The 27,025-nt window shown below is 37.7% G+C and overlaps 1 protein-coding gene across 1 annotated transcript in view; it reads left to right on the plus strand.

The window, feature by feature from the left end:
* Positions 1 to 27,025, plus strand: part of MRC1 (mannose receptor C-type 1) — a 105,496-nt gene that overhangs the window by 36,184 nt on the left and 42,287 nt on the right. The window contains exons 7-12 of the mRNA XM_046013581.1: positions 3,441 to 3,626; positions 12,316 to 12,473; positions 14,030 to 14,140; positions 21,487 to 21,602; positions 23,666 to 23,814; positions 26,032 to 26,231. Coding sequence (XP_045869537.1) covers positions 3,441 to 3,626; positions 12,316 to 12,473; positions 14,030 to 14,140; positions 21,487 to 21,602; positions 23,666 to 23,814; positions 26,032 to 26,231 — 920 coding nt within the window. The remainder of the gene's footprint in view (positions 1 to 3,440; positions 3,627 to 12,315; positions 12,474 to 14,029; positions 14,141 to 21,486; positions 21,603 to 23,665; positions 23,815 to 26,031; positions 26,232 to 27,025) is intronic.

Consider the following 27,025-nt stretch of genomic DNA (forward strand, 5'->3'; position numbering starts at 1 on the left):
GGATGTATGTGTGTATGTGTGTATTCTGCTTGAGAAATCTGACAGTATGGCATTCTTGACTTCTCTCCTTGTCTTCTAAAGTTAAAAAAAGTTTACTTTGAAATATGATTGACATGGTTGGAAAATCAAAATTTACAAAGTGATAGAAAGTAATAGTATTTTCCTCCTACCTCTTAATTTATTTTTACATTTTTTCAGCAAAACAGTATTCATTGTTTTTGCATAACACCCAGTGCTCCATGCAGTACGTGCCCTCCCTATTACCCACCACCTGGTTCCCCCAGCCTCTCACCCCCGCCCCTTCAAAACCCTCAGGTTGTTTTTGAGAGTCCATAGTCTCTCATGGTTCACCTCCCCTTCCAATTTCCCTCAACTCCCTTCTCCTCTCCATCTCCCCATGTCCTCCATGTCATTTGTTATGCTCCACAAATAAGTGAAACCATATGATACTTGACTCTCTCTGCTTGACTTATTTCACTCAGTATAATCACTTCCAGTCCCGTCCATGTTGTTACAAAAGTTGGGTGTTCATCCTTTCTTTCTTTTTTTTTTTATAAACATATAATGTATTTTTATTCCCAGGGGTACAGGTCTGTGAATCCCTAGGTTTACACACTTCACAGCACTCATGATAGAACATACCCTCCCCAATGTCCATAACCCCCTCCTCCTACCTCTTAACCTCTAACACCTAGTTCTCGTCCCTGATAAATAACTGTTTCTGGGTATTTATCCTTATCTGGTTAGTCTATAAATATATAAACAAATATGTTTATGATTATTTATGTCTGCTTTATACAAATGGCAGCACACAATACATATCTTCTTTACCTTTTTCAGATAAAAAATGTGGACGTCTTTCCAATGGTACAAAAATAGCTTTTTGGTTTATTTTTATGACTCACAATAGACATTAGAGAGAGACCATGTATATTTTTGACCAGTCACCTATTAAGGGACCTTCAATTTTCTTCTGATTTTTTATTTTTACAAACAATGCTACAGTGAATAATTTTATACACATGTCATTTCATGTATGTGATCATTCCCAGAAGTGGAGTTGTCAGACCAACGAGCAGGTGTATTTACAATTTTAAAAATATTTTTATTAACATATAATGTATTATTTGCCCCAGGGGTACAGGTCTGTATTTGCAATTTTAATAGAGATAGAAATGGTCACGATCTCCAGTGGGTAAAGACAATGGTCCTGGTTCTTGGGTTTGACGATATTATGACTATAAACATGTGTCTGGGAGACCTAAATCATTTTGTACTTCATCTTCTCTATTCCTCCCATAGGAGAAAAAGTATAATTCTTTCTCTTTGGAAAAAGTCATACAATTCTCCTTCAGAAGATTTGGAATTACCATGTAGGGGGAGATGAGAATGCTTTTTTAAATAGCTTCCCTGGTACAGGAAGCAGAATTCTGGAACTTAGCCTTGTTACCTAACTCCCAGTTTTGGGTTCCTCATCTGTAACGGGAAATATTAATCCCTGTTTTTCCTGTGAAAATGTGTTCATACTGTCAAGCATTCCATAAATTAGCCTAATTTCTCTACTATGCCCCACCTCATTTCACTTGCTAACTTTCACTTGACATGGAGTTTTGGATTTCTCTGTATTTCCTGGATGAATCATTCTGTCTTATCTATAAACTCAAATAAACCACAGAGGAAAATCCTGTGAGAGTTAAAATTATGCAATACACATGACTGGTGGCCCCCTGGGGCAAGTATTCTACCTTGTACCCTGTTGGTCCCTGCAATGCTACCCTGTTTGCCATAATTCCTGGGATCCTAGAACCACACTGTCACATGACCACACAACCACAAGTGGCCACTGAGAGCACAACATGGGGCTAGTTTGACCTGAAATGTGCTCTAAGGGTCTAAAATGCATACGGCCTTTCCAAGACTTCCCACACAAACAAGTAAAAATATCTCGTGACTTCTTTTTTATTGATTACATGTTGAAATGATAATATTTGGGGTATACTGGGTTAAATAAAATAAATTATTAAAATTAAATATGCCTGTTTCTTTTTACTTTTATTTAACACAGGTGCCAGCAAATTTAAAACCGTGTATGTGATTCTCATTCGTGACTCACATCGTATCTCTGTTAGACAGTGTTGCTCCACAGGAACGAGAGGTCTTTTCTGGCTGCTCCTTGGAGCTCCTTTTCCTTGGCTGTCTTCATGTTTTAAGATATTTTTAAAGGTCACCGGTTCAGTTTTTGAAGACCTCAGCACTTACTGACATTATTTTCAGCATCCCAGGTAGCAAGATCAAAATATCCCACCAGAGGGCTCCAGAGTTATAGTAATTTTTTTTTTTTAAATGTAATGTAGCAGTGTAGAATATCTAAACTGTATTGAGGGGCTAGAATTTTTTAAGCATGTGCATGTTTTCTACGATGACAATGCAGTGTTTGGTCATCATGGGTGACTGTTTCCTTACATGACTCCTGTAAACAGAATCCGGGTCTCAAACACGTGGCAGACAGTCCTGTTCTATAAAGAAAAAGGGCTTTAAGGGATTCATTAAATGAATAACACACATTTACCATACTGCGCATTTGCTAAGGTAGCATGCTGAGAACATTCATTACCAAACATGTATAAATTAACATTCATGTGGTTATAGAGTCCCTCTTTAAGCAAGGTGCATTGCTAACTTGCAGTTTGAAAGAGTATCTATAAATGGTAATGATAAGCTGTTGCATATCCAATATATTTTCTCAACCTACGTTCATTACACCAGCCATGTGCCAACCCCCGTGCCAGTCCTAGGGCATACAAGGATGAATAACGTGAGTTTCTGCCCTCAAATATCTTTCCTTTCCCTTTCTCCAGTTCATTACTATTACAGTTCATTTTTGCAACGTGAAATCACGATTAATGAGATTTAACCCTAACTCTTAGTAGCAATAATTAGGATGTTGGCCACTATTACTCATTGACTTAATAATAATTATTGTGGTGTTTTTAATTTATAGTGACATTATCTCAAACGGTTTCTAGTCCAGAACAACACAGTGAGGATAAGTAGCTTCCTATTAATATAGCTATCAATATTAGTGAAACGTTTTTACATATACGGATCCTTTGGTTCCTGTCATGTGACTTGCCCAGGATCACATGACCTGTGGCAAATTCAAAAGACTTCTGAATCTAAATCCCTTCACTCACAACAGTATCATACGTCATCTTGCAGGAGCGAGCCAGAGGCCATGTAAAGGCACAGGCGGCCACCTCATGCTCTGGTAGTTTCTGTGGGTTTTTGGTGGCTCTTCTGCCCGCACCTAGTTTATCTTTTGTGAATACACATGCCAAAAAAGAAAAATAAATATTACCTTTAAATGTTTACTATGAATTTTTTTGTATATCAAATGATAGAAAATTTTGTTATAATTTTTAAAACTCTTTTTTCTCTAGAAAGCGATGTACCCACTAACTGTCCAAGTCAGTGGTGGCCATACGCAGGTCACTGCTACAAGATTCACAGAGAGGAGAAGAAAATCCAAAGAGATGCCTTGACTGCATGTCGGAAGGAAGGTGGCGATCTAGCCAGCATCCACAGCATTGAGGAATTTGACTTTATCATCTCCCAACTGGGATATGGTGAGAAACCTACAATAGTAATACACTTCCCTCTCCCCAACTCTCCATCCATGTCTGAAATTTAATCATTATCCATTTAATCACAAATTTAATAATTTAATAATTTTAATTTAATACAATTAATGAGATTATTTACTGCATACAATAAATATTAATCATGTATAAAAAGTAAAAATTGTTTAGAAATTTATAGAATTTTAAAAATATTTATTTATTTGAGAAAGAGAGAGAGAGCATGGGGTGGGGGGCAGAGGGAGAGAGAGAACACCAAACAGATTCTTCACTAAGCATGGAGCCCAATGCGGGGCTTGATTCCAGGACTCTGAGATCATGACCTGAGCTGAAATCATGAGTTGAACACTGAACTGACTGACCCACCAAGGCACCCCGAAATTTAAAAAATTTTTATCCAAGAGATGATTTGACTTATTTTTCTTTTAATATGAAATCAATTGACAGTTTTAAAAATGTGATTTTTCTCTATATAATCTGCATTCAGAGCAGTCTACCTTAGATTTGTTAATCCTACTCCATTTATTAGTAGTATTGGTATGTATGTATTTTCTTTTTTTTTTTTAAGATTTTATTTATTTATTTATCAGAGAGAGAGAGAGAGCACAAGCAGGCAGAGAGGCAGACAGAGAAGCAGGCTCCCTACTGAGCAAGGAGTCCGATGTGGGACTCGATCCCACGACCCTGGGATCATGACCTGAGCTGAAGGCAGCGGCTTAACCAACCGAGCCATCCAGGCGCCCTGTATTTTCTTTTTCAATGCCCTATTTTCTCTGACCAGAAGCATCTCTAAATGAACCATCTCATACTCCGGACTTTATTTTCTTGATTAACCTAGCTACCGCTGTTATAGTGTTGAGCAGTAGAAGAAACAGGATAGTTTATTGGGGTGGTTAGGTGTTGGCCTCAAACTTTTAAAGAAATGTATGCCTCAATTTTAGGTATGTAAAGATTCTAAAGAAAACGTACTGAACAAAATATTGTAAAGTTTTCAAAAATCAGTTCTATCAAAAACAAAACAAAGCAAAGCAAAGCAAAACAAAGCAAAACAAAAACCCCAAAAACAAAACCAGGGAAAACGAGCTAGGCACAACTCCTCCCGGAGAAGAGGCAGGCGAGGAGGAACAGAACGCTAACTGGCAAGCCGGGGTACCTGCTGGTTACATGATGATCATTTTCTGCTTCCCCCTCGAGCCTGCTGACGAGCCGCAGCTGTTCATTTCCAGCCAGCAAAACAAGAGGAAATGGATGGTGGCGATGGTGGGGACAGCTTCCTGACGTTTATTGCCTGAAAATTGATAGGAGTCAGGGTGGGGGGAGGATGGGGGAAGAAAAATGCAGTTGACAGATAGACAGGAATTAGCAGCATAGTCGCAGAGAGCAGTTGCAAAGACCCCAAAACACCAGGACATCTAACACCCGTGCCAAATGGGATTCTTTCTCCTCTGCGTACTTCCCTCGGTTTAATAGACACTGATAATAGCCTGCGGCAGCCTGTAAACAATTTCTTGATATTCTCTGCCTACCCATTCTGGAGAATTCAGACCAGACGGTAATAATGTAAGCAGGACTGATGTGTCTGAATAATATCATGGCGTACAAGTCATAATGCTTACAGCAGGTAATAAAGTTTGCAAATGAATCACTGGAGACCAGATTAGTTAAGGGGCTGTAGTGCCAAAGTGCAAAATTTTCTTTACTTTCCGTAACATGTTATAGTAATAGGAAAAGCTCTTATGTTTATTGCTCTGGTTATACAGGGAAGTTGGCTGACAAAGGTAGCCTTTAGTTATTGAAGTATAATTGACATACATTTTGTTAGTTTCAGGTATATAACACAATGATTCCACAAAATGATCACAATATACCTAGCTACCAATATTGACTATGGTCCCCACGCTGCGCATTACATCTCCTCAACTTATTAATTTTATCACTGGAAGTTTGTACTTCTTTTTTATTTTTATTTTTTTATTTTATTTTTAAAGATTTATTTTTTTGACAGATAGAGATTACAAGTAGGCAGAGAGGCAGGCAGAGAGAGACAGAGAGGAGGAAGCAGGCTCCCAGCCAAGCAGAGAGCCCGATGCGGGGCTTAATCCCAGGACCCTGGGATCATGACCTGAGCCGAATGCAGAGGCTTTAACCCGCTGAGCCACCCAGGCGCCCCTGTACTTCTTTTTTAAAAAAGATTTTATTTATTTATTTGAGAGAGGAAAGAAAACGAGTGGGGGAGGGGCAGAAGGATAAGCAGACTCCCTACTGAGTGGGGAGTCCATCACAGGGCTTAAGCCCAGGACCGGAGATTGTGACCTAACACTTAACTTACTGAGCCACCCAGGTGCCCCTGAAGTTTCTATCTCTTGTTCCCCTCACCCATCTCACCTTAACACCCCCTCTCTCCTTTACATCTGGCAACCACAAATCTGTTCTTTCTATGAGTTTTGTTTTTTCTGTTCATTTGTTTTGCTTTTTAGATTTTGCGTATAAGTGAGATCAAATGGTATCTGTCTCTCTCTGACTTAGTTCACTGAGCATCATGTCCTCAAGGTCCATCCATGTCATTGCAAATGGATAGATTTTATTCTTTTTTTACAGCTTTATAGTATCCTAATGTGTGTGTGTGTGTGTAGAGATTGGAATATATATATATGCAGTATCTTCTTCATTTATTCATCCATTGATAGACACTACGGCTCTTTCTATATCTTGGCTATTGTAGATAATGTTGCAATGAACATTGAGGGCGCATATGTCTTTTTAGTTAGTGTTTTTTTCCTTTGGATAAATGCCCAGAAGTAGAATCACTGTATCATATGGTAGTTCTATTTTTAATTCATTGAGAAACTTCCATACTGTTTTCCAAGGTGGTGACACCAATTTATGCTCCTACCAACCATGCAGGAGGGTTCCCTTTTTTCCATGTTGCTGCCGACACTTGTTATTTCTTGTCCTTTTGATAATAGTCATTCTGGCAGGTGTTAAGTAATATTTCATTATGGTTTTGATTTGTATTTCCCTGATGATTGGTGGTTTTGAGCATCTTTTCATGTGTCTTTTAGCCATATGGATGTACTCTCTGGAAAAATGTCTATTCAGATCCTCTGCCTATTTTTAAATTAGATTGGTTTGTTGTTGGTTTTTTTTTGTTGTTGTTGTTTCTGAACTGTATGAATTTTTTACATAGTTTAGATATAAACCCTTAATGAATATATGGTTTGCAAATATCTTCTTCCGTTCAGTAGGTTGTCTTTTCCATTTTGTTGATGCTTTCCTTTGCTATGTGGAAGCTTTTTAGGTTGATGTAGTCTTTTGTTTACTTTTGCTTTTGTTGCCATTGCCTTTAGAGTCAAATCTCAAAACATACTGCCAAGAACAATGTTAAGGAGCTTACTGCTAATATTTCTTCTCTGAGTTTTATGGCTTCCAGACCTATATTTAAGTCTTTATTTTAAATTAATTTGTGTGTATGGTGTAAGGTAAAGGTGTTTCATTCTTTTGTAAGTGGCTTCCAGTTTTCCTAACACCATTTACTGAAGAGAGTGTCCTTTCCTCATTGTTTGCTTACCATCTTTGTTGTAAATTAATTGACTATATATGTGTGGGTTTATTTCTGGGCTATCTATTCTGTTCCTTTGTTCTGTGTCTGCTTTTATGCAGATACCATGCTATTTTGATTATTTTGGCTTTATGATATAGTTTGAAATCTGGGAGTGTGATACCTTCAACTTTGTTCTTTTTCAAGATTACTTTGGCTGTTTGGGATCTTTAGTGGTTCCATACAAATTTTTTAATTTGTTCTATTTCTGTGAAAAATGCCATTAATATTTTGGTGGGGATTACATTGAATCTGTATATCGTTTTGTGTAACAGGGACACTTTTTTGACATTAATTCTCCAATCCATGAGCATGGACTATCTCTTTTTTGTGTGTCTTCTTCAATTTCTTTCATCAAGTCTTATAATTTTCAGTATAGAGGTCTTTTAGCTTCTTGGTTAAATTATTCCTAGGTAATTTATTCTTTTTGATGCAGTTGAAAATGGGATTGTTTTCTTAATTTCTCTTTCTTATAGTCATTGTAGTATATAAAAAGGAAACAGTTTTATATGTTGATTTTGTATCATGCAACTTTACTGAATTTGTTTATTAGTTTTAACAGGTTTTTTTGGTGGATTCTTAAGGGTTGTCTATAAAATCATGTCATTGCAAATAGTGATAACTTTATTTCTTCCTTTCTAACTTAAGTTCCTATTATTTTTTATTCCTTCCTAAGTTCTGGCTAGGACTTCCAATATTATGTTGAGAAAAAATGGCAAATGTGGTCATCTTTGCCTTTTTCCTATCCTTAAGGATAAAAAAAAAGCTGGAAGCTTTTCAGCATTGAGTATATTAGTTGTGGACTCACCATATATGGCCTTTAGTATGTTAAAGTACATTCTGTCTCTTCCCAATTGACTGATTTTATCATAAATAGATACTGATTTTGTCAATTGTTTTTTCTGTCTCTATTGAGATGATAATACAATTTATTTTATTTTTATTTTAGAGAGAGAGCAAGTATTAATGGAGGAGGGGCAGAGGAAGAGAGAGAGTGTCTTTTCTTTTTTAAGTTTTTATTTATTTATTTGTCAGAGAGAGAGAGAGTGAGAGAGCACAAGCAGTGGGAACAGCAAAGGGAGAGGGAGAAGCAGGCTCCCCCTGAGCAGGGAGGCTGATGTGGGACTTAAACTCAGGATCCTGGGATCATGAACCAAGCTGAAGGCAGATGCTTAACCAACTGAGTCACCCAGGCATCCTGAGAGAATCTTAAGCCTGTATTGCTATGAACTTCCCTCTTGAATCAGATGGATTTTGATATGTTTTTTTATATTTCATTTTCCTAAAGGTATTTTTTTATTTCTTCTTTGATTTCTTCAGTGACTTATTGGTTGTACAGTAGCATACTTTATTTATTTATTTATTTTTTTAGTAGCGTACTTTAAAATCTCGAATTATTTGTGATTTTTCCAGTTTTCTTTTTGTAGTTGATTTCTGGTTTCATGCCACTGTGTTTGAAAAAGAAGATTGATACGATTTCAGCCTTCTTAGATTTATTGAGACTTATTTTGTGGCCTAGCATATGACCTATCTTGGAGAATATTCCTTGTGCACTTCAGAAGAATGTATATTCAGCTGTTTTGGGATGGAATGTTCTCTACATGTAAATTATGTATCTCCATTTCCTTAAGTTTTTTTTCTGGGATTTTTGTCTTGGATTTTTTGTTTGTTTGTTTGTTTGGAACATATTCCTCTGTTTCCTCATTTTGTCTAACTCTCTGTGTTTGATTCCATGCATCAGGTGAAACAGCTATCTCTCTCAGTCTTAGAATGGTGTCCCTGTGTGAGCAATGATCCTTACCATTTAACTTTGTGGTAGTCATTAGTTGTTTCTTGAACTGTTTCTCCAATTGTTTCAAACTTAACGGGGCCCAAAACTTAGTCCTCCCTTACCGAAGCCCAGGACTCAACGGGCACCCCTTGTGTAGGCTGTGCTTGGAAGAGCTGTGGAGAGGTGGAGTGCGGCCTGCTGTTTGTGGGGGACTGCAGTAGTGGCTGGGGGGATGGGGCCCTCACCTGCCTCTGGCAGGGCTTCAGCATCAGTGTGGTTGGGTAGGCACTAGCTGGTTAGATCGATAGTGCAAAAATAGTGCCCACTAGTGCCGCCACTAGCAAACTAGAGCAAGAATGCAAAAATGGTGACTTTTTGCAGTTTTCTCTGGAGATAGTTCCAGTAGACTTTTGCCCCTCTGACAGAACTTTTTGGTTTTTTTTTTGACAGAGAGAGAATCACAAGTAAGCAGAGAGGCAGGCAGAGAGAGGGGAGGAAGCAGGATCTTTGCTGAGCAGAGAGTCTGATGTGGGGCTCGATCCCAGGACCCCGAGACCATGACCTGAGCCAAAGGCAGATGCTTAACCCACTGAGCCACCCAGGCGCCCCTGGCAGAATTTTTAAGATTAGCAAATGAATCTCAATTGCATATGGCCTAGGGTCTTTCCAAACTGCTGCTTTTGCCCTGGGTCTTGGGGTGAGTGAGTCTGTATATCAGATCTTCAAGAGTAGAATCTCTATTCCCTAAGCCCTTTGGTTCTCTTGGATTTAAGCCCCATTGGTTTTCAAAACTAGATTTTTGGGGACTCATCTATAATACACACCCTGATACTTGGGGTGCCTGATGTGAGAAACAATCCCCTCACTTGCTGGGAAGGAAATCCACATTTATGAGACCCCCTCCTGATGGTGGGTCACTACACCCTGGTAGGATTTTTAGCCAGACTAGGTCTCTGCTTCTGCTACCCATCTCAGCATAGCCTTTTTATCCTTTGTTGAAGAACAGTTGTTCAGTTAATTCTCAGTTTCCTTTCAGAGGGAATTGTTCCATATGTAGCTATAGATTTGTTGTAGGGTTAGTTCAGGGTCTTCTTATGCAGCCATCTTGAACCATCTCTGGCAAAGATTGCTTTAAAGTTCAACTTAAGAATTAATAAATTTTCACTAGGGAAATATTCCCTTTTTTGATCATTGATAAAGCTTATTTATTTAAAACAATGAAAATACTGTTGCTAAAGTTAAAAAAAAGTATAAAATTATTGTTTCTAAATCAAAAGCCTAGAAAAACTTTTTAGGTAGTTGAGATAGTATCTTTTTAAAATATTTTTATATTAATTGTGGAAATACAGTGGAGAAATTTGGACTTACACATGTAAGTTATGACTGCTTCAAGTAAAACAGCTTCCATAACCGACTCATAACAATTGAGCCAACAACTTTTTACACTCATGTATTATATATATTTTATGGAGTCTAGCTTGTGCTTAGGAATTACAAAAACTAGATGAAGGAGCACAATTTAGTGAGAAAAAAATATTTATAGGGAACTCTTTTTTTTTTAAAGATATTATTTATTTATTTGACAGACAGAGATCACAAGTAGGCAGAGAGGCAGGCCAGAGACAGAGAGAGGGGGAATCAGGCTCCCCACTGAGCAGAGAGTCTGATGTGGGGCTCGATCTCAGGACCCTGGGATCATGACCTGAGCCGAAGTCAGAGGCTTAACAACTGAGCCACCGAGGCACCCCATGGAATTCTTAATATTTTATTTTAATTGTGGGACCTGAGGGTTCAGGTTTTTATTAGTCTTAAACCTAAATCCTGGAAGGACATGTGAGGTCATTTTGAAGCCTGTATTTGCTGCCCAAAAGATCATGATCTGCCATATTAAGTGAAAGGAAAAGGGGATCATCCTGGCAATGTCATTCATGCCTCATGGCACTGGAAACATCTGTTGGGGCTGGCAATGAGCCAATCAGGGACTTCTCCAAAAGCAAAGTTAAGTGACAACTTTTAGGAGGAAGAGATGAAACCATTTAGGGAAATTCTTTTTTTTTTTTTTTAAGATTTTATTTATTTATTTGACAGAGAGAGAGCTCACAAGTAGTCAGAGAGAGAGGAGGAAGCAGGCTCCCTGCGGAGCAGAGAGCCCGATGCAGGGCTCGATCCCAGGACCCTGAGATCATGACCTGAGCCGAAGGCAGCGGCTTAATCCACTGAGCCACCCAGGCACCCCGCATTTAGGCAAATTCTTATATAGTGTGGCATTTTTCTCATTTTCTACTACAACATCATCTTTATAATCCTTTGACAAGTAGTTTTATTTTTACCATTTAAAGAACAAAAATCAGTCATTCATGATGAAATTTCCAATAGTACAAATTAAATAGATATTGAATTGTGTATTCTTTAATTTTTTGAACTTGCAAATATATGTTTCTAACCATGAAAACTTAGGCCTTAAATTTTGTCCCATTAGTTATAATACTTAGAATTTTTAGAATTCTAACTTCAAGTAAGGTCAGTAATCTTCATAGAATAAAACAAAAAATGATCACATTTTATATCTGTACCTGGTTGTTTTTGTTTTAACTTTTATTTGTTATTTGAGTTTTTCTGGTATTTTCTGGTGAAAATGGTTACAGATTCATTTATATTTATATACTAATAAATAAATCCCAAATGTCAGGAGAGACAGCTCAAACCCTCAGTTTATGTATGTTCTCACTCCATTACAGATATTGAGCTTTTTTGTGTGAGTTTTTTAAAATTTTATTTTATTTTTTCAGTTATCCAAGCAGATATTGAGTTTTAACAGAAACACCTAGAATGTTGTTAATCACAACACAGTAATAAAATAGAAGTGGTTTTTAATAATACTTTAAAATATTCATGAGATTTAATAATAGTCAAATCGAGTAATAGCTAACATATTTCTAACACTGTGAGTGCAGTTGTTATGGAAAGTTGTTTATAACAAAAAAGGAGCTTCACGAGATAGGGGATAATGAAGGACCAACTTCAGACTCATTTTACCAACTGCCAAGAGATATATTATACACCCACAATAAAAGAATAAAGTTGCATTCACAATGTAAATAGTACATTGTGCAATTAAACTAATATTGACAACGTAAAATGTAGCTGACGTCTCAGATTAACACTCAAGAGGATGGTCTTTTATCCATTATAATAATAAGGGAGTAGAACTTTTGTTAATAAAGCAGGGGCCTTCCTTTCCTGATAACCTCCCGATTTTTGGAAAGAAAACATATGTACATTACTTTTGTGTCTTTCTTCCTGTTTAGAGCCAAATGATGAGTTATGGATTGGCTTAAATGACATCAAGATTCAAATGTATTTTGAGTGGAGTGATGGGACCCCTGTCACATTTACTAAATGGCTCCGTGGGGAACCCAGCCATGAAAACAACAGGCAGGAAGACTGTGTTGTAATGAAAGGCAAGGTAAGGCAACTTTATTTGCTGATACCTAGCAAAAGCCAGAGGGTATTTTTCTTCCTGCCTCACTCACTACACATCATCATTTAAATTGGTATTAGTCTAGGTGCTCTATCTATATTTCAATTGTTTAGCAAAGTCACATTTTCAAGAGGACTAGAAAATCAACAGAGAGAAACTTTCAGCTCAAGGACAAAATTAACCAGTGACCCATATTCATACTGTTCTTGTGCTGAGTTCTAAAGGGCAATACATAGAGCTTGACTGAGCAAACAAGAGCTTTGGTTCCATTTTGACTGGTTGCTCTGAGTTGATGTCCTTACGTCTATTCTGGAGTCTGTGTTTGGAGGGTTACGTATGTTCTTTTAAGATACATGGAGATGTCGCATCTGAAAAAATTGTGTCTGTGTCCTATATATGATTTTAGTGAGGGAAGAATATCATCAAATTATCTTTCACTAATGGTAATGAACATGGTGGTTGAGAGGCTGGGTTTTGATGCGTGGCTTATTTTCACATTTATAAGATGGGCATAATAACTGTACCCAGCTTAATGGTAGATATAAGGATTGAATGGGTTAATGCATATAACAAGCGCAATGACTGACCTAAACCTATTGTTCAGTAGTTATTAGCTTCTGTTTCATCATGGGGTTGTTTTCATTGTGATTAATTGAAAGCTTAAGAAAAAAGTAAGTGTTAACTATTGAAAGGGTAGGTCGAAGTGTGGAGGAAACCAGAAAGCATCATTCTTGTGAAAAACTGAAGGACAATATGGTGGAAAGCCCAGAGTTAGAGGTGGAAGGGTGGGTAAGATCACTAGCAACTATTGAGGTGGAAAAAAATATGCCTTTGTCCAGGAGTGGCAAGACCAATTTTTCAATTTAGAAATATTACTCTGGCTGAAGGTTGAGTACCAGATGGCAGTGGGTTGTGACTGAGTGAGAAAAGAGGGATCAGAGGCAGACGATACAGAAAACATTTTTCAAGGTGGTTAGTAGTTCTGTGAAGGAGAAGAGAGGCCGTTTTGACGTGAGGTCTCTAAGGAAGGCCGAGTAGGTGCCATCTGAAGCAGAGTGGGAGATAGTGCCTTAGACCCAAGAGGACACTCATTAATATGAATTGGAAAAGGGAGGAGAGATAACTGGTTTCAGGTGTGTTTTCAAGTTTGGTGTGTTGGGTGAGGGAATCTTCGGGATGGCTTTCTATGTACCTGGTTAACTTGAAAACAGTCGATAGGAAAGACTGAGTGTAAACCTTCTTTTGGCACCACCACTTAAAGGCTGACAAGCTTTTTTAGTTTCTCTCTAGATTCCTCTACACAGTGGCAGGGATAGTTAAAATATAAAAACATATTGGGGAGCTTCAATCTCTTTCACATCTTTGTAGCCAGAACAAAATTTGCTGTTGACTTATAAAATATCAATTTACCTTTCCTTTCAGAGATGCCATTTTTCTCTTAACAACCTTTGTTTTTCTTTCCTGAGGCCCAATTACAAGAAAACTCCCTCAGAGTCAAATATCTGATAATCACTTTTTTTCTCTCTCTTTGCTTTCCACAGGATGGGTACTGGGCAGATCGGGCCTGCGAGCGGCCTCTTAACTACATCTGTAAGATGAAATCTCAAACCCAACCCTCGGGAACAGTGGAAGTAGAACAAGGCTGCCGGAAAGTGAGTATAGAGCATGGACGATAAGTTCAGACCCGAAAATATTATGTGATCTCTTGGCTTTATTTTTTGGCAGTGAACGTGCTTTATTATTGTCACAGGTAGCCAAGTGTTCCAGCTGTTTAAATGTTCCACAGGTTCTTGTTAGGGTTTGGTATCATTGTTCTTCCTGAAGGCCTCTTTGGGTGTTCTCTACAGTTACTGTGGGTGCATGTGGTCGGCAGCAACTTTCAGAATACTGTGGGAATTCTCCTACCCCAATGGGGGAACGAGAACAGAGAATAAAACCACATGCCTGTGGAGCCTGGTGAGGGTAACAAGATTCAGGTGGGTTATGGTCATGGAAAAGGGTCATTGAGGCCTTGGTAGCCGATGATCCTATGGGTGGTGGAAACATATCCAGGAGATAACTGTTAAGTTTCAGGTAGCAAACTATCCTATCATTTCCTCCATTTATAAGGATGGCCTCCATTGAGGACGCTGCTTCTGGTGGGGATTCCTCCCAGGAGATCCCTTCAGGGGGAGGCAGATGAGACTAGCTGGTGGTGGCTGGTGGTAACCATGGAGTCAAGCCATGCCGTCTTAGCGTGTGTCATCCTTGCCTGTATGTCAGTTCGTCACCGCTCCCTGTATCTCTTTTAATACTTTGAGATTGAAGTAAAGGGTCTCTGTGAAACAATTTCTAACAGTAGAAAGAAACTCCAAAATACAGGGTGTATGGTTATCATTTTCCTGTTTAACTGCTGAGTTGCTTGTCTTCCTCTTTTTTCCTTTCTCACTTCTCTTGGATAAAAATAAAATAGAAACTAAATCTCTTTCCAAGCTCGTCATGTTGTGATCAGATCATCTTGTCACAAACACCAGAAGGCTGAGAGTTCATGAAACATAATTTAAGACTGTCCAAATAAATCGTCAAGAAACATCGAGCAGACGCAAAATTGGAGACCGTTAACGATATAGAGGATCTTTGTGATAATTGAAATGCCCCCTTTAATTTTCATGTTCTGGAAATTCAGCCCAGAGAAGCTATGACTTTTGTGGAATGACAGAAACAAGACTAGAACCCTGGCCTCCTGACCCCACGTCTCACACTGAGACTACTGAGTTCACTGCCAGTGTGTTCACTTTTCCTTTGTCTAATCACATGGATGTATGGGAGAGTGTATATTATTGTAATTTTCTATAAATAAGAAATAATCTTTAAATGTGATTACTTCTATACAATGGATCAAAATTTCTATACACATAACAGTTATACAGATTATCCAAGTTATATATATATATATATATATGATCTAGTAATTGTCATATCTGTAATGTCTGATAAAATCCACTTTAATCGTAGGGTGGTAGTAAGATAAATAAGATAATATCCATAACTGTCTGTTGAGTGTTATGCAGCCAATGATATTAAAGGATAAACATTATGTTCCTAACTAGACAGGAGGGGAAACTGAAGCTCAGAGACATTAAATAATTTGGTCAGTTTAAAAATACCTCCTGTGGCTCAGAGGACTGGGAAGACTCGAACATCGAAAAACAACAAAAAAATCCATTCACTAGCAAAGAAAGATAACAAGACTGTTTCTTTTGTTTTATGTGGGTTGTTTTCTTTTTTTTTTTTTTTTTTCCTGTCTGGGTCTAGGCACTTGGTGGTGTGGGGACCTTTTTGAGAATTCAAAACCACAGGTATATTATACAGATCTGGCATTCAGTTTTCAATTCATTGCTACCTTTGTGGGCAATCTGGGGTAAAGTGGTCCTGAGCCTCTGAGATTCCAGGATGTCTGACAGATACAAATGTTAAGCTGTTTTACATAGAAGTTCCTTTTACCCAGCTGACGAGGAATCCCCTGGATGAGTTTGAAATCTTGAAGTTATAGAATCTACTACCAGGAGCTTTAGCTGGTGAGATTAATGGATGTGACATTCAAACGAATGTGTTTTTAAATACTTACAGAAATGAAAGTATTTTCATACTGGACCAACCAAGTGTTCTTATCAAGTACTTCATTATGATTCACTTCCAAATATTTTTGATTTCCATTAAGATTTCTTTGATCCTTGAATTATTTAGAAGTGTGTGTGTGTGTGTGTGTTGATAGGTGGGGGTTTTGGTGGTAGTGATGGGAATTTTGTATTTTAGTTTTTAAATAATTAGAAACTATTGATTTTAATTTCACTGCATTGCGATCATATAGTTGTGGTTATTGTTACTTGTTGAGGCTTTCTTTATGGTCTAATTCATAGCTTTAGTAAATTTTCAGTGGGGTTGAGCAGAACGACTTTTTTTTGTACTTTTATTTTAATTTTTAAATTTTTTTAATAAACATATAATGTATTATTAGCCCCAGGGGTACAGGTCTGTGAATTGCCAGGTTTACACACTTCATAGCACTCACTATAGCACATACCCTCCCCAATGTCCATAACCCAGCACCCTCTCCTGACCCCCCCTTTCCCAGCAACCCTCAGTTTGTTTTGTGAGATTGAGTCTCTTATGGTTTGTCTCCCTCCCAATCCCATCTTGTTTCATTTATTCTTTTCCTACCCTCCTGATCCCCCACATTGTATCTCCACTTCCTCATATCAGGGAGATCATATGATAATTGTCTTTCTCTGATTGACTTATTTCACTAAGCATAATACCCTCTAGTTCCATCCATGTTGTCACAAATGGCAAGATTTCATTTCTTTTGATGGCTGCATAGTATTCCATTGTTTATATATACCTCATCTTCTTTATCCATTCATCTGTTGATGGACATCTGGGTTCTTTCCATAGTTTGGCTATTGTGGACATTGCTGCTATAAACATTCGGGTGCACGTGCCCCTTCGGATCACTACGTTTGTATCTTTATGGTAAATACCCAGTAGTGCAATTGCTGGGTCATAGGGTAGCTTTATTTTCAACTTTTTGAGGAAGCTCCATGCTGTTTTCCAGAGTGGTTGCACCAGCTTGCATTCCCACCAACAGTGGAGGAGGGTTCCCCTTTCTCTGCATCCTCGCCAGCATCTGTCATTTCCTGACTTGTTAATTCTAGGCATTCTGACTGGTGTGAGGTGGTATCTCATTGTGGTTTTGATTTGTAAAACAGAATGACCTTTGATTGTTCAGTTTGGGGTCTATATATGTTAACTAGAAGAAACTTAACAATTTATAGTATTCAGATGTTCTATATTCCTAATATTTTGTCTGCTCGACAAAATATTCTCCTTGCAAATCTGTCAGCTTTTGTTTTATATACTTTGATCTGTGTTATATGTACTTTGTATATATACTGTGTTATATATTCTTCAATCTTTGTTTTATATACTTTGATCTGATGTATTTTATTGATACACCAGTTCTTTAATGATATAATTACTTTCCTTTTTCATAATGTTTTTTTAACCATAAAGTCAACTTTAAATAATATCAGTAATATCACAGTAGGTATCTTTTGCTTGGTATTTCCCTAGAATCTCTTTTTCCAACAAATTGTTTTTAATCATTCTATATCATGGAATGGTTCTTGTAAATATTTATCTGCATTTTTACTTTTTATCTAATTTGAAGAACTCTGGCTTTTTATTGGCAAACACGAGTTTAGTTTTTGTTTTTGTTTTTGGGTTTTGTTTTGTTTTTTTGCATACTGATATATTTGCCTTTGTTCCTACCATCTTATTCTGAGCTCTATTTTATTTACTGTTCTGATTTCTTTTCTCTCTTTTTTGTCCTTTCCTTCATTCCACTGGTCCTATTGAATGTTTTTTTTGTTTGTTTTAAAGATTTTATTTATTTATTTGAGAGAGAATGAGTGAGAGAGAGCATGAGAGAGGAAAAGGTTAGAGGGAGAAGCAGACTCCCTAAGGAGCTGGGAGCCTGATGCGGGACTTGATCCTGGAAGTCCGGGATCATGACCTGAGTCGCTCAACCAACTGAGCCACCCAGGCGCCCCATTGAACGTTTTGATCACATTTTCCTCCTCTACAGGTTTGGGAATAATACATTTCACTTTTTTAAATGGTTAAACTTAGGTGTTGTTGTTGTTGTTTTTAAGATTTTATTTATTTATTTGAGAGAAGAGAGAGAGCTTGAGAGAGGGAGAGAGAAAGAGAGAGCACGAGCAGTAGGGAGAGGTAGAGGGAAAAGCAGACTTCCCGCTGAGCAGAGAGCCTGATTCGGGGCTTGATCCCCGGGACCCTGGGATCATGACCTGATCTGAAGGCAGACGGTTCACCAACTTGAGACACCCAGGCACCCTAACCTTAGATATTTAACATACATTTCTGACTTGAAGTTAAGCAGTATCTCTTCTGCTTCCTAAACAAAATGAAGTTCATTATTCCACTTAAACATGAATTTTTTTTTTAATTTTAGAAATGTTAGACTCACAAGGAACTGAAAAAGAAAGTACAGAGAATTCCCCCATGCCATGTACTTTCTTCCCTCCAGTGAGAGCTTCTTATGTAGCAAGAGTGCAAACAGCTAGGTAACTGACATGGATACAGAATATTAACTAAACTATACATCTTGTTAATTTCCCATTCCTTAACTTCCCACCTGTAATTAGTTATCTTTGCTATTTGTACATTTAGACCTGTTCACTAAGGCATTTATTGGTTTCTTTGTTCAGTGTGACTTTGAGTCCATTTATTCCTCCTGACTTAAAATTCCTTCTTGCCAAAGTAAATCTTTTTGTGATTTTTTTCTCCACTGGTAATACGGGAATGGAAAACTCCCATCTTTATCTGAAAATGTCTTGTTCCATCATCACCTTGTGTAATAATTTTAGGTAGGCTGCTTCAAAATGCTCGGTTGACAGCCATTTTCTGACCATGCTGTGTATATAATGTTTCATTTTCTCCTAGCCTTTATTTTGCCATTGGAATTCCTGTTATTGGGATAATTCTTCTTTTTTAGAAAGTGGGTCCTCTGTATTTTCTCTCTGATTGATTTTAAAATCTACTCATTGGCTTTGTCATTCTGCTAGCTTTTAGCACAGTATGTTGAGATTTGGATTAACTTTTGTTTGGTACTCAATGTTCTTCAGTTTAGAATTTGTCTCTTTTGATTCTTGAAAATTATCAGTCAGCAATTTTATTTGGTGATTCTGAAACTTTTCTTAGGTTGATTTTCAACCTTTTCATTCTATATTTTGTGTTCTCTCCATGTTTTTAAAAATCTCTTTCCTATGTTCATCTCTCTGCTACATTCATTCATATGACTAATCTTTCTGAAACCACATTTTCTATATTTAATAAGGCCATTGGGTTTTTAACTTTATAGATTTCTTTTCTGGAAATTCTATTTTTTGTGTGTTCAGGTCCTCTTGTTCTTTGTTCATAGCATTTTGATCTTTAGTTATTGATTCCCTTTTTGTCTTCTTTCGTTAAATCATCTGAGACATACTTTTTTTAAAGATTTTATTCATTTACTTGAGAGAGCAAGAGAGAGCACAAGTGGGGTGGAGGGGGAGAGGGAGAAGCAAACTTCCCACTCCATAGAGAGCTCATGTGGCTCGATTCCCAGGACCCTGAGATCACAATCCAGACTGAAGGCAGAAGCTTAACTGACTGAGCCACCCAGGCACCCCTGAAACACGCTTATTTTTGTATTTTTTCCCAGATTGTTTTATTATGTTGCATTGCTGACTTTCCCTTAAAATGAACCTCAGGTGGTTTGTAAATTTTGACTGTGATTAGTCCCAATCCCATACCCACCCTAAGCCTCAAAGTCATAGTGTTTTTTTTAAAAGATTTTATTTATTTATTTGACAGAGAGATCACAAGTAGGCAGACCAGCAGGCAGGGTTGGGGGGGAAGCAGGCAGAAGCTTAACCCACTGAGCCACCCAAGTGCCCCTCAAAAGTCATAGTCTTACATGACCTGTATTGTGGAAATATTTCTATTGTGTGGTTCTGCATTTTACTTCTCTGAGTGCCTAGGAATTTCTCCTTTTGTAGACCAAGACTTATTTTATGTTTCTGGCTGTGGAGTCTAATACACGTGAATAGTGTCAAGTTGGGACCAGCACCCATCTCTGGCACAGAATCAGTATTTATTTTTAACAGAATGATTTCTTATTTCCCTGCACCTAGAACCCCAAGCAGATGACAAGAATCTGCTATTGCCTGGTTTTGTGAATAGAGTTTTCTCACTTTCCTTTCCCAGAGGGACTTTCCTTAGTGGGTATCATCATTTTTTTTTAAAGATATATTTATTTATTTGAGAGAGACAGAGAGAGGGCATGAGTAGGGGGAGGGGCAGAGAAAGAGAGAGAGAATCCTGAAGCAGACTCCTCAGTGAGCCTGGAGCCTGATTTGGGGCTCGATCCCAGGACCCTGACATCATGAATCATAAAATCAGGAGTCAGCCAATAATCTGACTGAGCCATTCAGGTTCCCCAGTGGGGATCATCTCTATGTAAGGACTTCAGCCCCCCTTCCCTGCCTCAGGTAGACTGATGGCCAAATACCCTCATTTGTGTGGACATTAGTACCCTTGCCTCTAAAGCCTAGTACCCTAGTCTTGGTCTGGTACATGACAGGACAATGAAAGCTTGGCTTGAGCATTTCCCATTCCAGTGTTTTAGTTTTCTATATGTTTTTGGTACCTGAAGATTACCTCAAGTATGGATTTTTTGTTTAATGTTATGTTTTTATTTAGCATTTCTGTGTATTTGAAGTATGGGAGAGGAATCGTGCCGCATCATGTTGCCAGAAGTTTGCTAAGTATTCTCCCAGGACCAGATGACTCAGCTTTATGGTCACTATCTACTTTTGGCTTCAGGAGACCACTAGGTTAGCTACTCAGCAAACGATTTCCTGTGGCTCCCTATTCTAATACAGAAATCTTAGCCATTCTGTTCAGGTTCCTCAGTATGCATTTCACAAGTCACTTTTTGTTGGAAGATGTATCGGGAGGGGAGAGAACGAGTACCCTGACCCCAGTTTTGTGTCATAAGAGGAACAATGTACTACTGTTTTCTTTATTCATATAAATATATTTTTTAAAAATTTTATTTATTTAATTGACAGACAGAGATTTCAAGTAGGCAGAGAGGCAGGCAGAGAGAGAGGGGGAAGCAGGCTCCCTGCTGAACAGAGAGCCCGATGTGGGGCTCGATCCCAGGTCATGGGATCATGTCATGATCGGGTCATGACCTGAGCTGAAGGCAGAGGCTTAAACCACTGAGCCACCCAGGCACCCCGATTCATATAAATATTTTTCATTGCATTTCAAATTTTCCATATTTGTGTTCTCTACATACTTCTGTCATTTATCAATTTATGTTTCATGATCAATTATTAAAATAATATTGTTTAATTAATATCCCTGATTATCTCCTTGATAACATTAATAGGGCTGGAAAAGACATGGCTTCTACTGCTATATGATTGGACACACACTTTCAACATTTATGGAAGCAAACCAAACCTGTATAAATGAGAAGGCTTATTTAACAACTGTTGAAGACAGGTATGCAACCATTTTAATTTTATTTGAATGTAGGTCAAATAATGAAATGTTTTCAGAGAAGCCTAAATATCAACATGCTCTAAATTTCTGTAAATTTCTCTAAATTCTATAAATCGACACACTGTAAATTTCTGTTCATCTTGAAGTATGGCTTGCAAAAGTAGGAGCATTAAAAATCATATCCTTATTTGGATTCTTCATTGCAAGCACTATAAAATATTTTGCTACTTTTAGAACTATAAAGCAATATTCAGAATAGTTTATTAGTACTCTAGCAAATATAGTGTGGATCCTTTTTCTGACCTAATATGTATCGATTTTTTTTTCAAGCAGGGAAAGTCAGTAAAATTTATTAGTTAAAAAATGCCACTTTCTATCTTTACCATTATCTCGACCTAAAAAGCTAGTAGAGAGATTTACTGAAATTTTATTATTCCTTTACATTCTTCTGGGTTTTTTTGTTGCTTTTTTGTTTGTTTGTTTGTTTGCTTTTGTGTGTGTGTGTGTGTGTGTGTGTGTGTGTGTGTGCATTGCTAGGTTTACTAGACTGATGGGTCAGAAAAATCAAAATCACATAGACATAGAACATTTTATATAATTTTTACTTCTGGAGTCCCAGCCATCTTTAAGGTTTTAGTTTTTATTTATTTTTCCCTTAATCTTTTCAAAGCACTGGATTAGGCACAGAAGATACTTAAATTCTAAAATGTGCATTTGACTTGTAATAAAAAGGGGAAAATGTATCTAGTTTAAATACAAAATATTATGTCCATTGGCCTTTCAAGACACACCCGATAAAATATAGAGAATACTATTGATATGAAAAAATCCTTTGATAAAACCAAAAAAAGAAAGCTATCATAGAATTTGTATAGTCTCGGTAAAAGTGCTTGTAATTCAACCATATCCTTTTTCACATACGATAAAATGTCTAATATTTGTAGCACACTCATATAATGCTAATGCCTGAAAATCTGAATGTAGATACTTATTATCTTATGACAAGATGAACTTTACCTCTGTAAGTACTATGGGAACATATTCTGAGCTGCCCTGTAGTGGATCATTTGGTTTATTGGAGCAGAGATTTCCCTATATTTTATATTTTAGGTTTGTTTTCCTTTGTGTTTTCTTTGATATTTATATTCAGGAGCTCACAAACTGTGGTCAAATTTGGTTTCTAGACATTTGAGAAATATTGAGTTTAGGACTTTTAAATTTTTTTGTTTGTTCAATTTAGGGAATGAAATTACTCAGATTAAGGTCATACAGTGTTCTGTTATGGTAACCTCTCCATTTCCCTCTCTACTCTCTCTGGAGCCATCCACCTCTCTTTGTTCCTGGAAACTTTGAGTCTCACTTTTCTTTTGCTCCAAAGAAAGATTTTTGCCTACATTGCTGCCTTATTGTGTAATGTTTGTCTGTGAAGACAAACTTTGGTTGCTTTACTAACCAAATTGTGTCATTACCAGATTATGCCAATACGTGGATGAGATCCAAAAGGAGATTAAATGTGGGAATTTGTGACTCTGCTTCTAGTTCTTTCTAGAGATTGAATCTCTGCTTCTTTATTTTTCTCAATTTTCTCTTCTGTTTCAGACCTGAGATGACAATAAAATTGTGGGGGACAGCCAACAGATTTTTCCATCTGTATCATCCTTGATAATGTTATGACCTCACAGTTTTCTTAACCAAGAATTGTATAGAACATTTAAATATTTGGAAATTGGACTAAGTTTTTAAACAATGTATTTTGAAATGCTGTAGTCTTCTCCTTTGCTTTTTCACAATTCTCTTACATTTTGAGGAGGGTCAGAGGGGCTGGTGAGGAATAGAGAGAAATTGTTTGAGTATATTTGAACGATTTTATTGACTCAGCTCTCTTGTATTTTTCCCTCATTTCCTTAGTAGAAATTTGCATAATTTAAATGACCTATCCCTAGGACACAAGGTGTTTGGATTACCAACTAAATCATAACTTAAACATAAAACTGAGATACATTTCATGTGGCTAATGGGAAAAATTCACATTTCTAAAATTTAGTTAATTTTTTCCCCCAAAGATATGAACAAGCCTTTCTGACCAGTTTTGTTGGATTGAGGCCTGAAAGGTATTTTTGGACAGGACTTTCAGATGTGCAAAACAAAGGGACCTTTCAATGGACCATTGAGGAAAAGGTTCAGTTCACCCACTGGAATTCAGATATGCCAGGTATGTGAATTGCTTGGGGCTGAGGTTTTCATTCACCCCACCAGTCCATTATCTTTCTATGTACCTTTCCAGATAGACTGTGTACATTAATTATGTCCTCAGCATTTTGTATTTCACTTTATTTTTTAAAATTGTCCAATTAGTTCACATTGGTCTAAGAAAATAAGGAAGATAAAAGTACTCATTGTCTGCTACTTCTCTGTTTGAAAAATATTTAGGAAATCCTAAATGGCCACAGATGTTCTAAATGACTAATTTATTCCTGTACCCTTGAAACTATATGAAAGGGATTTAAAACTTTTGAGTGTAACGATGAATAGAACCATCAGTGGTCTTTGGTGGCAGGGCAAGGAGCCATGTTTGCGTGGAACGTATTATTTCACGGTCTTGTGTGCACTGCCTTGCTTAGCCTTTTATATGTCCGGATCTTATTTTATCTTTTTAAAGAAATCTGACAGGTAAGTTGAAGGATCTTCATTTTTAAGATGAGGAAACTAGAACTCAGAAAACGTATGTGACTAGAAATAGTCTAGGCATGGGCTTAGACTAGCCTGTGAGATTTCCAAATCTGTGTCGCTTGAGGTGAACACAGCCATGCCTCTCAATCAGTTTGGATTTACCTTCCCTAGTAAGTAGTTCTGGAAATAGTCTCCAAATGATTGTTTGCCTTCTTTATTCACTGGCATCACAGCATGTGACATTATTCACTGTGACACTTTCCGAAAATTCCACATCTTTAATAGCAAATGTTTCGTTGTGTCTGGGCAAAAAGCTAAAGGAAGACCGTTAGTTCAAGTGCATGAACTTACTACTTGGCCTAACAAGTCCTAATCTTCAGAAGTTCTTTTAATTTGTATTCTCAAATTATTGACAAAGAAAATAGATCAACAATTTGGATAGTGGGATTCTTGGTGAATTACTGAATGTTCTGAAAGGCAGTAGGATTTCAGTTTATTTTGAAATTAACTGGGGAGGATATTAAAAAATAAAATAAAATTAAGTGGGCAGGATATTAAGAAAAAGTATATATATATATATATATATATATATATATATATTAGCATCGGTAGAAGTGGTAATTCTTACTCTCTAGGTCAAACTCCTTATTTTTACTGGTGTTGCTCATTCAGTGGTAAGATGCTGAGAGATTAATTTTGGAATGTACTTAGGGAATAAAAATGGATGATATCAGAGCCATAGAGAATCAGAGATCTTAGAGAAAATGTTTTGGGAAATATGTGCCTCCTCAGAACTTTGAGAGTTACCTCTAAACACTGAATGTCCATTAAAAGAATAATAATAAAAGATTATCTCATGCTAGCAGCATAGACTCTTGGTGTTTTCCAAGTTCTATCTTAATGAATTCCTATTTGGAAATAATCACAACTGTAAAACAGATTTATAAACTGTTAGCTGACTATAGTCTTCATTTTATTTTATGTGCCTTTTCATCCACTACAGCTGGCCCTCATCACAACTCCAAGATAGGTAGTTATATTTGCATATGAAGGTGAGGAAACAGGTCCAAGGTAGTTGCAAAGTCAATAAATAACTAAAATCTCTAGCTCAGTTGTATTTCATTTTGAAGTCTGTGAAAAATTTCTGTTCTGAGAGACCTACAAGGGCCCCATGGGGGGGAAATGGCTCTTAAAATTTTTTAAAAAAATTAAACCACTATTTTTGCCATTATGGTAAATTTTGTCATACTAAAATCGTTGTATTGTTAGATATCTATACGGGAAGCACCCTGACAGATGTTAGAAATATAAAATGTTATCAAAACCCTGAGGTAGGGGATCAAAATTCTGGTAGGGATGTGGGCCACGCAAATAAAAGGTAGATAACAGGTCAAAATAGCATAAATGAATTGCCAAACGCTGCCAGATTTCTCCTCTATATTTTCTCTTCATATGCAGGCTTTCTTTTTTTAAGATTTTATTTATTTATTTGACAAAGAGAGAGCACAAGCAGGGGGTGCAGCAGCCAGAAGGAAAAGCGGGCACTCCGCTGAGGCACTGAGCCCTGACGAAGGACCCGATCCCAGGATCGTGACCCGAGCTGAAGGCAGATGCTTAACCCACTGAGCCCCCCAGACACCCCTTTTCATGTGCAGACTCCACCACGTAGTTCATAGCCCGGTGTGTACTGTCTTCTGCGAGCCCGGCCAGCCATCAGTAGCACCCGTTAAGTGACTTCGGCTTTGTGTATTTAATACAGGGCGGAAAACGGGATGCGTTGCCATGAGAACTGGAGTTGCAGGGGGCTTGTGGGATGTTTTGAGATGTGAAGAAAAAGCAAAATTTGTGTGCAAACACTGGGCAGAGGGAGTCACTCGCCCGCCGGAGCCCACGACAACCCCCGAACCCAAATGTCCAGAGGATTGGGGCAGCAGTGGTAAAACAAGCTTGTGTTTCAAGGTGAGTATCGATTGCTAAGCTAATAAAGAATGTGGAATGTGTTTCAACCTAAAGAATCACAAGAGGAATCCAAAGAGAACCCCAAACCATGGGGCTCTGGCTCGACCTGCAGAAATTCCAACTTTATTCATCTGGAAGGTGATCTGGGCTTCAGTTCTTTAAAAAGCTCTCCTTGGGTTCACACTAATGAAAAAATTGCATTTTGACCAACAAACGTGACTCACAGAAGCTTTCTTCCCTCGCTTGCCTTCATCACCCTCCCTCTGTCTTTTCTCTCTCCCAAGCTTCCTCGGCCTAGTCTGAGCTCCCAGCTCTTTGTGTCTTAATGAACATTTCTGTTTGCCCTTGTGCTCTCCCACTGCATCTCATTTCACCCTGTTCTTAGAGGCCAAGTTTTAGGTAAGTGCACGGATCGTGCCTGTAGGCATCCTAGAGGTAATGCTCCACTGTTCTGATTTAGCCCCTGGTTGTTACACCTGCTGGGAGAGGAAGGCTCAGCTAGGTAGGGGCACATGGCTGTTCTGTGCTGTTTAAATGATAATTTGATATTCTGTTCTCACTTTATCCATTCCAAGGTCACACCATCTATTCTCTCCTTAGGGAGTCAAGTTGACCAAAACCAATGAGACAAAAACCTCAGTGATTTATGCATTGGGGTATTTTTTTTTTCTCTTATAAGTCATATCCTTTCTGGAGAAGGTTAGTTTTAGTCAAATACAGAAATGTGCATATCTCCTGCTTAATGATACTGTTCTCTAGTGTCCCACTCTCAGGACTTCTTTCATTCAGTCCCT

Source organism: Meles meles, chromosome 7, assembly GCF_922984935.1.
Source record: "Meles meles chromosome 7, mMelMel3.1 paternal haplotype, whole genome shotgun sequence".
Taxonomy (NCBI): Eukaryota; Metazoa; Chordata; class Mammalia; order Carnivora; family Mustelidae; genus Meles; species Meles meles.